Source organism: Lutjanus erythropterus, chromosome 1, assembly GCF_056507025.1.
Source record: "Lutjanus erythropterus isolate fLutEry1 chromosome 1, fLutEry1.hap2, whole genome shotgun sequence".
NCBI classification, from domain to species: Eukaryota; Metazoa; Chordata; class Actinopteri; order Lutjaniformes; family Lutjanidae; genus Lutjanus; species Lutjanus erythropterus.
The window spans coordinates 17,645,154-17,658,188 of record NC_139317.1 but is presented as its reverse complement, the minus strand read 5'-3'; the positions used below and the strand labels follow the sequence as shown (position 1 = coordinate 17,658,188).

At 37.7% G+C, this 13,035-nt stretch overlaps 1 protein-coding gene across 2 annotated transcripts in view; it reads left to right on the top strand.

Annotated features, from left to right (window-relative positions):
- Positions 1–13,035, top strand: part of rasa3 (RAS p21 protein activator 3) — a 55,813-nt gene that overhangs the window by 14,868 nt on the left and 27,910 nt on the right. For both annotated transcript variants that reach the window (XM_084715348.1, XM_084715340.1), the window contains exons 2-4: positions 5,028–5,145; positions 8,404–8,507; positions 11,170–11,264. In XM_084715348.1, coding sequence (XP_084571474.1) covers positions 5,028–5,145; positions 8,404–8,507; positions 11,170–11,264 — 317 coding nt within the window. The remainder of the gene's footprint in view (positions 1–5,027; positions 5,146–8,403; positions 8,508–11,169; positions 11,265–13,035) is intronic.

Sequence of the window (13,035 nt, the reverse complement as noted above, 5' to 3'; positions counted from 1 at the left end):
CTCAATATCACTTATGTTTTCTGTTCTTTTTTGAAGTTATTTTCTGCTCTACAGTAGCTCTGATTTTGGCACAGACATTTGTTTTTACGCTGCAAGTTGAGTCATTAACACACGCAGATACGGAACTGAGAAAGCTGTGGTAATCCCATGATGTTTTGGTTACTAGGATGACTCGGATGGTGCAATCCAATCAAGAAACCTCACAGGTCATGAATGAGAGCTGGTGGAAAACAGAGACTGTAGGATATCCAGGAGTGCAGGGTGAAGGAGGAGGATTACAGGGGGGAGATAAAATAAATGTGGGAGAATAAAGGAGAGAGAAGCCGAGGAGGCAGGAGGGAGCTCTAATAACAGTGGGAAGTAAAGGGATAAAGACAGAGATAAGAGAGACTTACGTCATCGCTCTGCTCTCACACACGAGCACAGACAGATAACAAACTGAAGCAGGGGAGTGTGTGTCGTGTTTTACAGCTCAGGTGTCTGTTTAATTTGTGAATGAATAGTTGTGTAATGATCCTCATACTGTATGAATCAGCCTCCAGAGAAGCAGTCATAACACTCTGCTGTATTACAAACCCCACAGAGGACACTTCATCACCTCTGTTTGTCTCTGCATAGGTTTATATTTATCCTCTGTGCTGTAGTGTGGACCTCAGGTGGAGACCCAGGTTCACGTTCATTACTGGACGATTGTCACTCTGATTGCAGTTTGAAATTATGTATTCTAGTAGCCCTAAAAACAGCATTTGTTATATGTTCCTCATCAAGGTTTTCCTTGGATGGTTTTGAGATAAAGGTGGAAAAAGCTGAAGAACATGGCATACGCAGTGTACACTTTAATGACAAAATGTGTGTCCATAGGGATTTAAATTTTATTCCAAGATGGAGCAAAGATAAAAACAACAGTTGTAACAATGACAGTTAGAGCTACAACCATTAATCAGTTATTAATTTTACTTTATTAACTATTAAATTAATCACAATTTTGATAGTCAATTAGTCATTTTCAGTCATGTTTTTAAATGTAAAAAAATGACCAAATTCTCTGATTTCAGCTTGTGTGTGTGTGTGTGTGTGTGTGTGTGTGTGTGTGTGTGTGTGTGTGTGTGTGTGTGTGTGTGTGTGTGTGAATATTTTCTGGTTTCTTTACTCTTCTATGAGAGTAAACTGAATATCTATGGGTTATGGACAAAATAAGTCATTAAGTAATCAGAGTTTATTATTTGAGGATGTATTCTTTGGCTTTGCAGGAAATCTTTTTTTTTTTTTTACAGTTTATGACATTTTATGGATAATAAACACATAATCGATATTTCCGTAGCTTTCCAAAACTGACAGTCCAACATTCACACCTACGGTGATTGGCCAGCTGTGTGGAGGTGAAAAAAGATCCAGATGTTGAGCTTCTCTGAGCTTTCATGCGTAAACAGACAACTTTTGATGGTTGAATTTTTGGTCCACCGCCTGGGTGGACTAATTTTGCATATTAATAATATCTATAAATACAATCCATATTGTTAATGAAATCATTTATTCATACTAAAGTCCTACCAAACTGACTCTAGATCAACACATACACACAGACATGGGACACATCTCATGCACGCCCACATACACAAACACAGACAGGACATAACTAATGTTCTTTGCCCGCCGGCACCAGTTTTATTGGTCGTTGGGCTGGTTTTGATCTGTCATTTGGCTCGTTTTGTCACACAGATCTGGCAGCCCTGCTCTCTTATCTCTCTCTCTCAATCTTCACACAGCTACTGCTGTCACTTTTCATGTGAACCGCCGAGTGCAGCACTACAAATCCTTCTGGAACAGACTGACCGTTATTCAAATATTGAAATAACTGACCCTTCCTAAGTCCCGCCCCTTTTTGCTCTGTGCCCCCACAGCAGTTCAGCCAGCTTCGTACCTCAGTCAGTTTTTTTCTTTCCTGCTTCCTGATATGTTACCTGCCAGACTCGTCTATATTGAAAAGAAAACCACATTTTGAAGATGGTTAAAAGATGTTGTCAGGTCACTTACTAATTTTAGCAAAATTCCAGCTAACTTGCCAGCTAATCTACATAAACCATCGTTTGACAATCTCATAGCTCTGCATCGGATGGTTACCATATTATGATCTAAATAATCTAAATCCTCTATGCAGAATATGAATGGGACTTGGAACTCTGGAACGTCACTGTTGGGCTCTGTTTATGTAGATTAGCTAGTAGTATTTTGTTTATTTCAACATAGATGAGCTGAGCAGATAGCTTGTCTAAGTACAGGAAACAGGAAAGGAGAAATTTGACCGAGGTTCCGCGGCTTTTCACGCCACCTTCCCGTGTCAGCATTCAAAACACTTTTGATTTCTGATGTGGTCAGATAACATGGTGTATGAACTCTTGCATAACCCAGCCCATAGTCTGACTCCTCTGACCTTATCTAAGCCCACTGGTTTCTGTGGAAACTTCTAATAAGTGGCATTACTCAATATGACTATTTTTAGCTTTATTTTATTTTTTTGCTGCCCATCTTGACCAGGACTCCCTTGCAGAATAGATATTGTATCTCAAACTGGTTAAATGAAGCATAAATAAAAAATAACAAGTGTCTCAAATGCATAGTTTCATTTTCAAAACCTGCTAAGTCATTTCCTAAAACAGCTGGGCACTGCAGATTTTAGCAAATGTTACTCAGACATGAGTTAATAGTGCGTTTGCTGTGGACTATTTTCAGTTGCGGATTAATACACATTTGGAGCTCTAGTCTGGTGAGTATTTATGGCAGCAGGACAGTGTGTGTGGGATTGTCTCAAAATAAACTACAGTGTCCATATTTGCCACAATGAAGGAACAATATTGTGGCTCATTTATAGTGTTTGTGGAGCTCTATGGCACAGGGGAATACGCTGTATCAGGCTACAAAGAAAACAGCTGGTGACTGGATCAAGTCATTTTACTGCTTTTGGCCTTTTCATGATGTTTGTTTACAATAATGAAAATACAGTCTATCACCAGACGTATGCTTTAAATAGTTACAGTTCAGTGGAGGACTTCTGCTGAACTGGTTGTTCTCTTGGCTGCAGAACAAGCTGCCAGTGTGTAAATAAATCACAGCTTTTACCCAAACAGTGTAATTGCATGTTAGCAAGTGCTTCATGACTAATGTGATTACTCACCGTCTTCAAGATGGCAGATGATTCATTTTCATAGTCTCAACACTCTCCTCTTCATTATCAAGGAAAAAAACTGCATCTGTGATAAGGTGCAGTTCTTTGGAAATCGTAAACATTAACTGCAGGACTGGACGGATGTGACTAGTTTTCCATCCCATCCCATTTTGAGGGGAAAAAAAACAGGCAACATGCAGCGACAGAACCTTTTTTTGATGACGACGATGATGATGATCGACTGTTTTAGAAAGTTTTTTTTAGCATTAGTACCCCTATCCAAATGAGCAACAAAAAAGCTGTAGATTTTTACTGCATTTCTTACAATTTTTACCCGAGCAGTTGGTCCCACTGTGCGGATAAAGTCTTAAAATTAACACAAGAGGTAAAAAATTGTTATATTGTCATGAATATTGTTTTACTTTTTTCTCTATTTCTTTTAAATTACTGGATACTTTTTCAGAGTTCTAAAAATCCATAAAGGTCCAGTGATTTAGGCAGATGTATTGGAAGAATATGTCAGAAACTGAATATAATATTTTCAAGTATATTTTCATCAGTGTGTAATTAGCTGAAAATAAGAATTATTGTTTTCTGTGGCCTTTCTACATGTATGCTACACCCATGTTTCTACAGTAGCCCAAAACAGACAAACCGAACCAAGCTCTAGGTCCAGATTTTGTGATAACGGTGTGTTGTGACATATTTTACTTTTATCAGAAAATTGCAGCTCCTGCAGTCTGGATTGCACTTGGCGTTACTGCAGTTTCATTCAGCCCTAATTTTTTGCTGCATTTCAATGTTTCCCAAAGTGTGGATTGTGGCACAAGAAAAACAGTTACAAATTTTGTTTTGTTAGTAAGTTTGTCCTAAATTTTGTCAGATTTTTGATGATTATATTCTGAAATACTGGACAACTTGAAAAAATCCTTAAAATGAAACGTTTTAAGGAGGAAACATAGAGAGCAGACATTGCTTAATTTTATAGGGTCAAAGCGAAAAATGTTGTGAACCGCTGTTGTAGGGGATCAGGGCACCAGGCCACAGGCTCATGCTGTCATTGTGAAGAAGTCACTCTTTTAAAGCCAGAAATAACAGTGCGAGATCTGCTCCGGCTCAGCTTGTCGTCTGAACGGCAGCATCAGATTCCAGTGCAGATAATGGGGCGTTATTGGAGCAAACAATGACAACGTTGGACTAACACTCATGTAACTATAGACTACACAGCCCCGCGGGTCCCCAGGGTTAGCAGAAACACAATAAGCAACAGAGCACTGACTAACACGGATCCATCACAGCTTCATAAAGGAGAATGTATTACTCCTGGGGGACGGGAGCACCACCTGTGTGTGTTTGTGTGTGTGTTTGTGTGTGTCTTGGTGGGTGGTTGGACCACATTCTTGCGAAAGGGAGTGCTATCTGTCACGCGTTTGATGAACAGGCTGAACTTCAGCAGGACTCAGGAAATGTCCCACACAGATTCTTTCATTCACACATCTGACAACACACACACACACACACACACACACACACACACACACAATTTTCACATGTTGTTTTGAATGATAGATTGTTATTGTTGTCAGTCTCTGAGCGCATTACTTAATATTTGTGCGTCCAGTGTAACAGTAGTCACCCTGGCCGAGTTAAGCTCATTATATGTGCTGTCAGATTATTCAAGCTAACAGGTGTGAACTTACATAATGCTGTTTTCCTTTAAACTTTGCGTGCTTTCAGTCTTCTTAAATAAGTAATGACTTTACAGCAGTGCGCCTGAATAAACACATTGTTGTTGCTTATGACAGCGTTCTGAATAATAACCGCTCACTCTCTCCTTCTCCTACCTTTTCTTTTCTTTGTGCAGGAGAAGCAAAAAACATCCCTCCGTACCCGGGGCCAAACAGGATGAGGGACTGTTACTGCACCGTCAACCTGGACCAAGAGGAGGTCTTCAGGACCAAGATCATTGAGAAGTCACTTTGGTACGTTCAGCGCCATCATGAAAGTCAAATGATAGCCACTTTCTTCTACTATCTGTCTCAGAATAATTGCAATATTATATTTAATGCAGTCTCATGAACTGGGTGTCTGTGGTGACGTTCATAGAAGAAAAATCCTGTATACTGCTAATGTAATAAACAGATATCTGCATATGAGTTGTTGTTGGATGGTAGCTGAGATTGTTGTACAGTTGCACCTTCATATTAAAAGCATTATTCTAGCGAAACACCAGCTGACATTTATAATGAAGCAGTTACAGGAAATGAAATGCATTTGTCAGTGAGCTTAACACTTTCCGCTCTTGTTCATCAAAAATGCATCTACACAACAACACACTGGTCATTTTTGGCATTTTTTGACAGTGGATCAGTTTGAAATATTGATATACGACTGATGAAACCAGAGGGAACAGGTTTTGCAGGTGCCCCCAACTCAATCAAGAGAATCTGAAATCTTCAAGATTGACACTTTAACCTCCTGCTTATTTAAATTGGGTGATTTAAAATTTAATTCTCCAGATTAAAGGTGGTGTTGACCAGTCGTAGTTCACAGTCTCAAATAGTATCAAAGTCAAGATGCTGATAATCTCAACACTTTCTTTCTTCTTTCATTTCCTCTGAGGTCTTCACTGTTTTATCCAATATAATCTAAAAATAACCAAGAATAAAAGCAATGATAAGAAGAATTTCAATACCAAACATCTTCATGAAAAGCGTGAGATATAACTGAGCCGAAGTCCAGATACAGATTATCTACAGTATCTAACACCCCACATTACTGTGATGGCCTGTTTTAGGTTAGTGAACAGGTATCTCATGAACACTTGTAACCTTTAATAGAGCTGAAACTACTATTAATCGATAACTAAATTAATTGTTAACTATATTGATAATTCAATAATATTTTAAGAAGATTCCATCTTCTTAAATGTGAATATTTTCTGGTTTTACTGTAATTCCATCCATAAAGAACACAATGACAGAATGTATGACTATTTCAGTCATGGGTTTCATGTAATTGATGTAATAGAACATCTAAAAGCTGAATCTTATCAGACGGGGGACCCTGGGTACAAAATCTATTATTTTATCATTTATCAGTTTATTGTATTTTAACATGACTAGTTTATCTCAGTATTACTTAAAGGTTATGGATGGCTAAATTGATTGTCCTTCCAATCTGATTACACACATCCCAGTTATTTTTTGTTTGGCTGAGTCAATGAGAAAAAGATCCTTCCTGCACATAGAGCTGCAACTGGCAGAAATTAAATACATATATGCAAGCATTGTATATTAGTAGGGTTGTTTATAAATGCAGTCATGCCTCTGTCTGCCTGTCTATCCCTCTGTTCATCCTTACGTCCACTGAGCAACAGAGGAAGTCAGTCATTTTTAGCGGTCGCCCTCAGGGCGCAGCTCACGAGATTCTCATTGCCATGATTTCTATGGTTGTTATTTAGGTAAAGAAAGCGTGCGTGCCGTGGATTTATCTTCCAGCTAATGGTCGCAAACAGGCCGATTGTTGCAAACAATCCGTCCACATGATTCATGGCAAGATGTACATACATGTGATTTTTATTTCTATCATCTGTAAAAGTGATTGAGAGACAAAAACAATCATCTTTAGACAAGAATGATGAATTTTGTCTGTGATGACTCGTGAAGGTGCAAGGACACTTACAGATAGACAAAAATATTAAATATATACTACTATTGAAATTATTTATCAATTGTCTAAATACTTAGACAAAAATTTTCTTTCTTTCTGTCAATTGATAAACTGATCGTTGCAGCTCTACACCACTGATTGTTATTCACATGTGATTATCAGACTTTAACAGGCTGGGTGGACAGGACATCTTCTCACTGTACAAAGATTTAGAAGTATTTAAAAACATACAGACTTAATGAAACAATGTGTGAAATAAAACAGCTGCAGATCATATTGTATAAAACTTAGGACGCATTGCACTCACCCACCCCCATGTTGTTATGTATCACCACCTTAGCCTATAGCTATGACTTTGTTGGCCAAAACATTGTGTGACGGGGGCAAAAATATACAATACATCTAGCTACACCCCCTGGCCACTGAGAGGCAAAGACTAGAAACCCAAGCTGCAACAGTCTGTAGTTCTCCCTGAACTACATCACTGTGACGGCACTGGTGCAGGAAGAACAGCAGATTTTGCAGCAGGAGAACTTCTCGGGCAATATAACACGTAGTTCAGACTTTATTGCTTCAACTGACTACTTTTACAATCAACACTGACTGGACATCTACATCAAAAGTGGTGAACTTTCCCTTTAAAAGATGGCTCAGAGCACACAGTATGTGCAAAAACTGTTGTTACTTTTCTCTTTTGCATGTTTTTATACAGTTCTTTCTGAATGGTGCTCTTTCTTTGATATGCTGCATTCATTTACTTAATCTTCACATTAATTGTTAAGAAATGTGTAAGTTAGTAGTAACATGGCATATTGGGTCCTTTACTGTCTGCTTTTAAGGACACTGATGTCCAGTGCTCCATAGGGCTGAACGATTTTGAAAAAATATCTAATGATGATTATTTTGACTGATATTTCAACTGCAATATGATTTACAGTATTAGAGGAATGGTCATTTTGACATTATTATTCCTATTATCATTGAAAATCATTAAAATGTTTACAGTTGGAGTCTTTGGAGCTCATACAAAAAGAGTTACAGATAAGTGAATTCAAAGAGTTTTGTTTTTATTTTTTTGACACAGTGAATCTCTCACTTAATTCAGCGGGAGACTATATTTTCTTTAGGCCTGCAACAATTAATGGATTATTCATTGATTATTAAATTAATTGTCAACTATTCTGATAAGTGATTAATCGGTTTGAGATTTTTTTTTTAAAGAAAAAAGTCCAAATTCTCTGATTTCAGCTTCTTACATATGAGATTTTTTTTTTTTTTTTTTTTTTTTTGGTTCCTTCTCTGACAGTAAACTGAATATCTTTGGGTTGTGATGACATTTCAGCATGTCATCTTTCACCATTTAAAACAAACAACTGTTAATTGATTAATCTAGAAATTGTGACTGAAAATAATTAGTTGCAACCCTTATTTCTTTACTTTTTCCCCTCTCAACATACCTTTGTTTCATCTTTTGGCAAGTAAATATGTAAAACTACATCTGCGTCTGTAGTAAAACTACTCTATATGTTTCTAATCACAGTTGTCCTTGTGTCTCCTCTCACTTTCAGTCCGTTCTACGGGGAGGACTTCTACTGCGAGATCCCACGTAGCTTCAGACATCTCTCCTTCTACATCTTCGACAGGGACGTCTTCAGGAGGGACTCCAGCATCGGTGAGTAAACAGCTGCTCCATCTGTTGTAAAACTCCCCTCATGCCCATAATAACCCAGCCTGGAAAAATGAGTTGAGACTTTATTGATGGTAAGTGTTTGGAAGAAGAAATGAACCTCATGTTACTGTGATTTTACAGCAGCTACAGCAACGCACCAGGTTGCAGTAGCACTCTGTTGTGTTATGAAAAAAACAACTTTTATTTTATTTTTCTGTGTAATTCATGTTGTACAGTCTGGGTGCACTTTTCAAATTTATTCTGGAATTACAGAGTTCTTTTAAAACAACTAAACAGTTGAAGTAACATTCAAAGAGCATTAAAATGTTCAGGTTTGATTTGATTTCAGCTTGAACTTTGTAATCAAACAAATAACAAGTTGTTTCTTTTTTTCTCTGTTAGATATCACAGTGGATGAATGTGTTCAGGGGCATCTATCACCTTACACTTTAGACAGGCATCTGTCACTATTTTCTGACATTTTCTACACAAAAAATAATAATCTGTTATTTGAAAGAAATGGCAGATTGACTTACATTAAAAAAATATTTGTTACTGGCAGCTCTAAAATTGTTTAAGATGCAACACTTTTAAATATTTAAACTATTTAACACTTGTAATATGTTTAAGTAATGTTTATATCATACATCCCAAAATGAACTTTCATATCTATAACATTTTTAAACAGCACAACTATTTTTAGATATTTAAATGAGCTGTGGTCACAGGTATACATTTATCAAATGCAGTTTGATTACATCACTCAGCCAATCAGAGTTGACGATCAAAACAGCTGTTGACAAAATTGCACACAGAGCCCCAGCAATGCTTCAGTTTTTATTGGCTGTTGCTGAGCCTCAGGGCCACTTTCAGTTTCAACAAAACGTAGCAAACTGTTTACTTAAACAGCAGTGCATTGAACAGCCTGTTGTGTATTCGAGCACACAGCATTGTCTTTTAAACACAGCAGTGTTTATATACATGCAGCTGCTGATTGGTTAACATCTCTGACACACACACACCAAAGGAAAGACAACCTACCTTAAAGCCTGTTGCACACTGTTATGAGGAAACACGTTGTTCAATCTGTAGACTTGTATACATGTATATGTGTATAGATGTTGCAGTTGGTTCATATGTCAATGTCGCCGCCATATTGGCCCTGACGAGACTGACCTGTGAACACGCTTGTTTACACGTATGCAAACGTGGAGCTGCGTTTTCTTTTTTTTTTCTTGGATAAAAAGCACTCTACTGTTAACCTTTCTCAAATGATTTTAATGAGTTATTTTTATATTCGAGGGTTTATGGTCTATATGGAGTAAGTTTGTCATAGAAATAGGTTGTGAAATATAAATGAATAAATAAATAAATAAGAGGACCCCTGCTGCTGTGTACATGTACTTGTTCACAGGTCAGTCTTGCCAGAACCAATATGTAATAACATGTGTAACTGACGTAGCAAAATTGTGGGCACTGTTTCAGACTGAATGTTCCCCAGATGATTGGCTACCAGGTTGTGTTTCCATGGTAACGTGCTGAGTCAGTGGTGTTTCATGATGGAATTTTACTTTTCTTTAGCAACCAATCAACTATAACTTCCTCCTCTTAAATTAAATTTGCCAGTTGTTGGAGAACAATAAATGATGAATAGTTCGGCCCTTTGGAAAATGAGTAAATATGCTGTCTTTTTAGAGAGTTAGTTGAGAAGATCTGCACCACGCTGATGTCTGCATGGTAAAAGCTAGAGTCAGCAGCCAGTTAGCTTAGCGTAGCATAAATACCGGAAACATTGGGAAACAGCTGGTCTGGCTCTGTCTGAACCCACCAGCACCTTTGAATCTCACTAATCAGAACTTTATATATAGTTTGTCCAGTCTACACAAAAATAAAAATTTGGAGTCACAAGACAATAAATTGTTTTTTTTACACTTTGTATGAATTAAACAGCTTTAAATCAGTGAGTCTTTAGAGGCGAGGGATGGATTCACACATTAAACAGACAGACATAACAGTCATGTCAAATCTTTTTCTAACTCTCAGCAAAAAAACAAATAAGCTTATTTCACAAAATATCTAATTATTCCCTTAATGGCACTTTGACTGACTTTCCCTGAATGAACTATATAGTCTAAAATTGGCAAAATTTTCAATGAAGTCTGGCATTATCTGATTGTAGCTACAGTTTTAAGACTAAAAAGGTGTGTGTCTGTGTGTGGGAAATGTTTTATTAGTGTAATTGGGTGTGTCAGTGTGTATATTGGTTGGTTTGTCTGTGTGCGACCACAAACTGAAAAACCTTTTCAGGGTGTGATTAGTATCTTCAACACGATCACTGCTCCTGTTAATGTGTGTGTGTGTGAGGGTGTGGTGTTTTAAACAGAAAATGAACTTGTTAGTTTCAGGGTAGAAATGACGGGGTCACTTTCAGGCCACTGACGGCACAGTTTGTGGGTATTTCTGCACCTGGTGCCTACGTGCATCAGAGAGGACGTTGGGGTGTGGATTGACAGTGTGTGAGCAGGCGTGTGAGCATCTGGTGGGTGTTCGTCAACCGTTTGTTTTAGCTCTCATCTGCACACGGAGGCTTTTCTTAGGAAGAGTAAAGTGACTTATGTTTTGAGCTCATTTGTCTTTCTGTGTTAATGTGTGTGTGTGTGTGTAGGCAAGGTGGCGGTGAAGAAAGAGGACCTGCAGAAATATCACGGCAAAGACACCTGGTTTCAGCTGCAGCCTGTCAGCGCTGACTCGGAAGTGCAGGTCAGTACAGCCAGAAAATTCACACATTGTCACAAAAATCACAAAAGAAACCTCTCTTGATCTTTTCTTCTTTTCTGGAAGAATTTCCTGTTGTTTTGTTTCTCAGCGCCTCCACAGAAACCACACGACACTTATAACCTTTGAGAGTCTGTGTGGTTACAGATAGTGTGATCTGTCAGTCTTTGTTGTTGATGTGTGCCATCTGATGGAACAGTGAGTGGGAGGCTAACAGATGACAATGTGTCGGCAGGTTGCTGTTTCAGTGAGGGTTTGCTTGAAAACAAAAAAAAAAAAGAAAATTATATTGTTGATATTGAAGTTATTTGTCTAGTAATTGTTTGAATGTTGTATGTTAATAAAACATAATTTTAAACAAACATTTCTGGCTGTTTATAGAACATTAATATCTGATTTAATGTGATGGAGAAATGAAATAGGGCCTAATTATTTTGAGCATGTATACACATAAATTAGGGTTACCACAGTAGTATTTGTCCCGCCCCCTCCACTGTGATTGGATGGCTTGGTAAAAAGTGTCAGTAACAAACAGCTTTTTACTCATAGTTGAATATTTTTCAACTGTCAGTGCAGAACAGACACTCAGTTTCTCATCACACTGGTGGCGTTGTGTAGTATAATGTTAATACACAGCGCATTGCAAACAATTGAAAAAGAAGGCTGGCCTCAAGCACAGCCCCGAACATTTGAGTAGCTTGGATTCTTTTATTTATATCCTTAGATAAAGGTATCAAAAAGTACTGTTTTGTCATTGGTAAATTCATGTGTTATAAATACACTCATCTCAAAACGTTTAAAACCACACCCAGCTTCAGACAGTCAGCCTGCATGGTGTGTGTGACGATGTGTCTGCATGTTAATGTTTGAAGCAGGGCAGAACCCAAACAAACACTGCGTGTGTGCACCTGAAACATCCGAGCCTGCAGGGTCAAAGTCACCTGGCTCTCCATGTGAACTAATGGTTCACATCCATGGCAGCTCAGTTTGTGATCACAAACATACAGGGTTTTATCAAAATCACCATATTTTACACATTCTCACTAGATGCTTAATTATGCGTTTGGGTTTGAGGTTGTGGTTTTGATTTGCTGTGAGGAATAAAAACAGGATTTTACTGAATGTTGCAGAAACATATTCTGACTTGATGGAGGTAAATGCAGATCAAACCAAATCATCCTCATTGTGGGAATATTCAAACACAGTCTTGACTGAAATGTTCACTTTTAATGTGGGATATTCATAGTTTAATGTTTGCACTTTATCCTACTTTTGTCTGGACAGTGTGATTGTTTTTCTTTGGCTGCACACACCTTCGTCACTTCTTACTAAGCCTGAGGTCAAAGGTGTGAAGTTCATGTTACTGAACCACTGAGAAACAACCAAGGTGACACCACTTTAGACAAAAAACAAAAGCTAACTGAAACAATGCTGTACTTAGAAAACTAACTAAAATACAAATATGCAGGAAAAATGTTTTGTTCTTTTTTTTGTTTTAAGCCTTAGTTTGTTCAACACAACAAGCATTAGGAGGCATTGATGTATATGTTTATAGGGACTGGGATGAGCCTAAACAAAGTGTTGTGTTTATATTGTAATGCCTGTTCAGACCTTCTTAAATACTGCCCCTCGCAAATATCACGCATGTTAAAAAAAATTAATACTGAAATTCATAAAAGAACTAAAACTAAACATTTCTAAACAATAAAAACTCAACTGAAACGAGCAACTCTGGAAAATAACTGAAACAAAACTA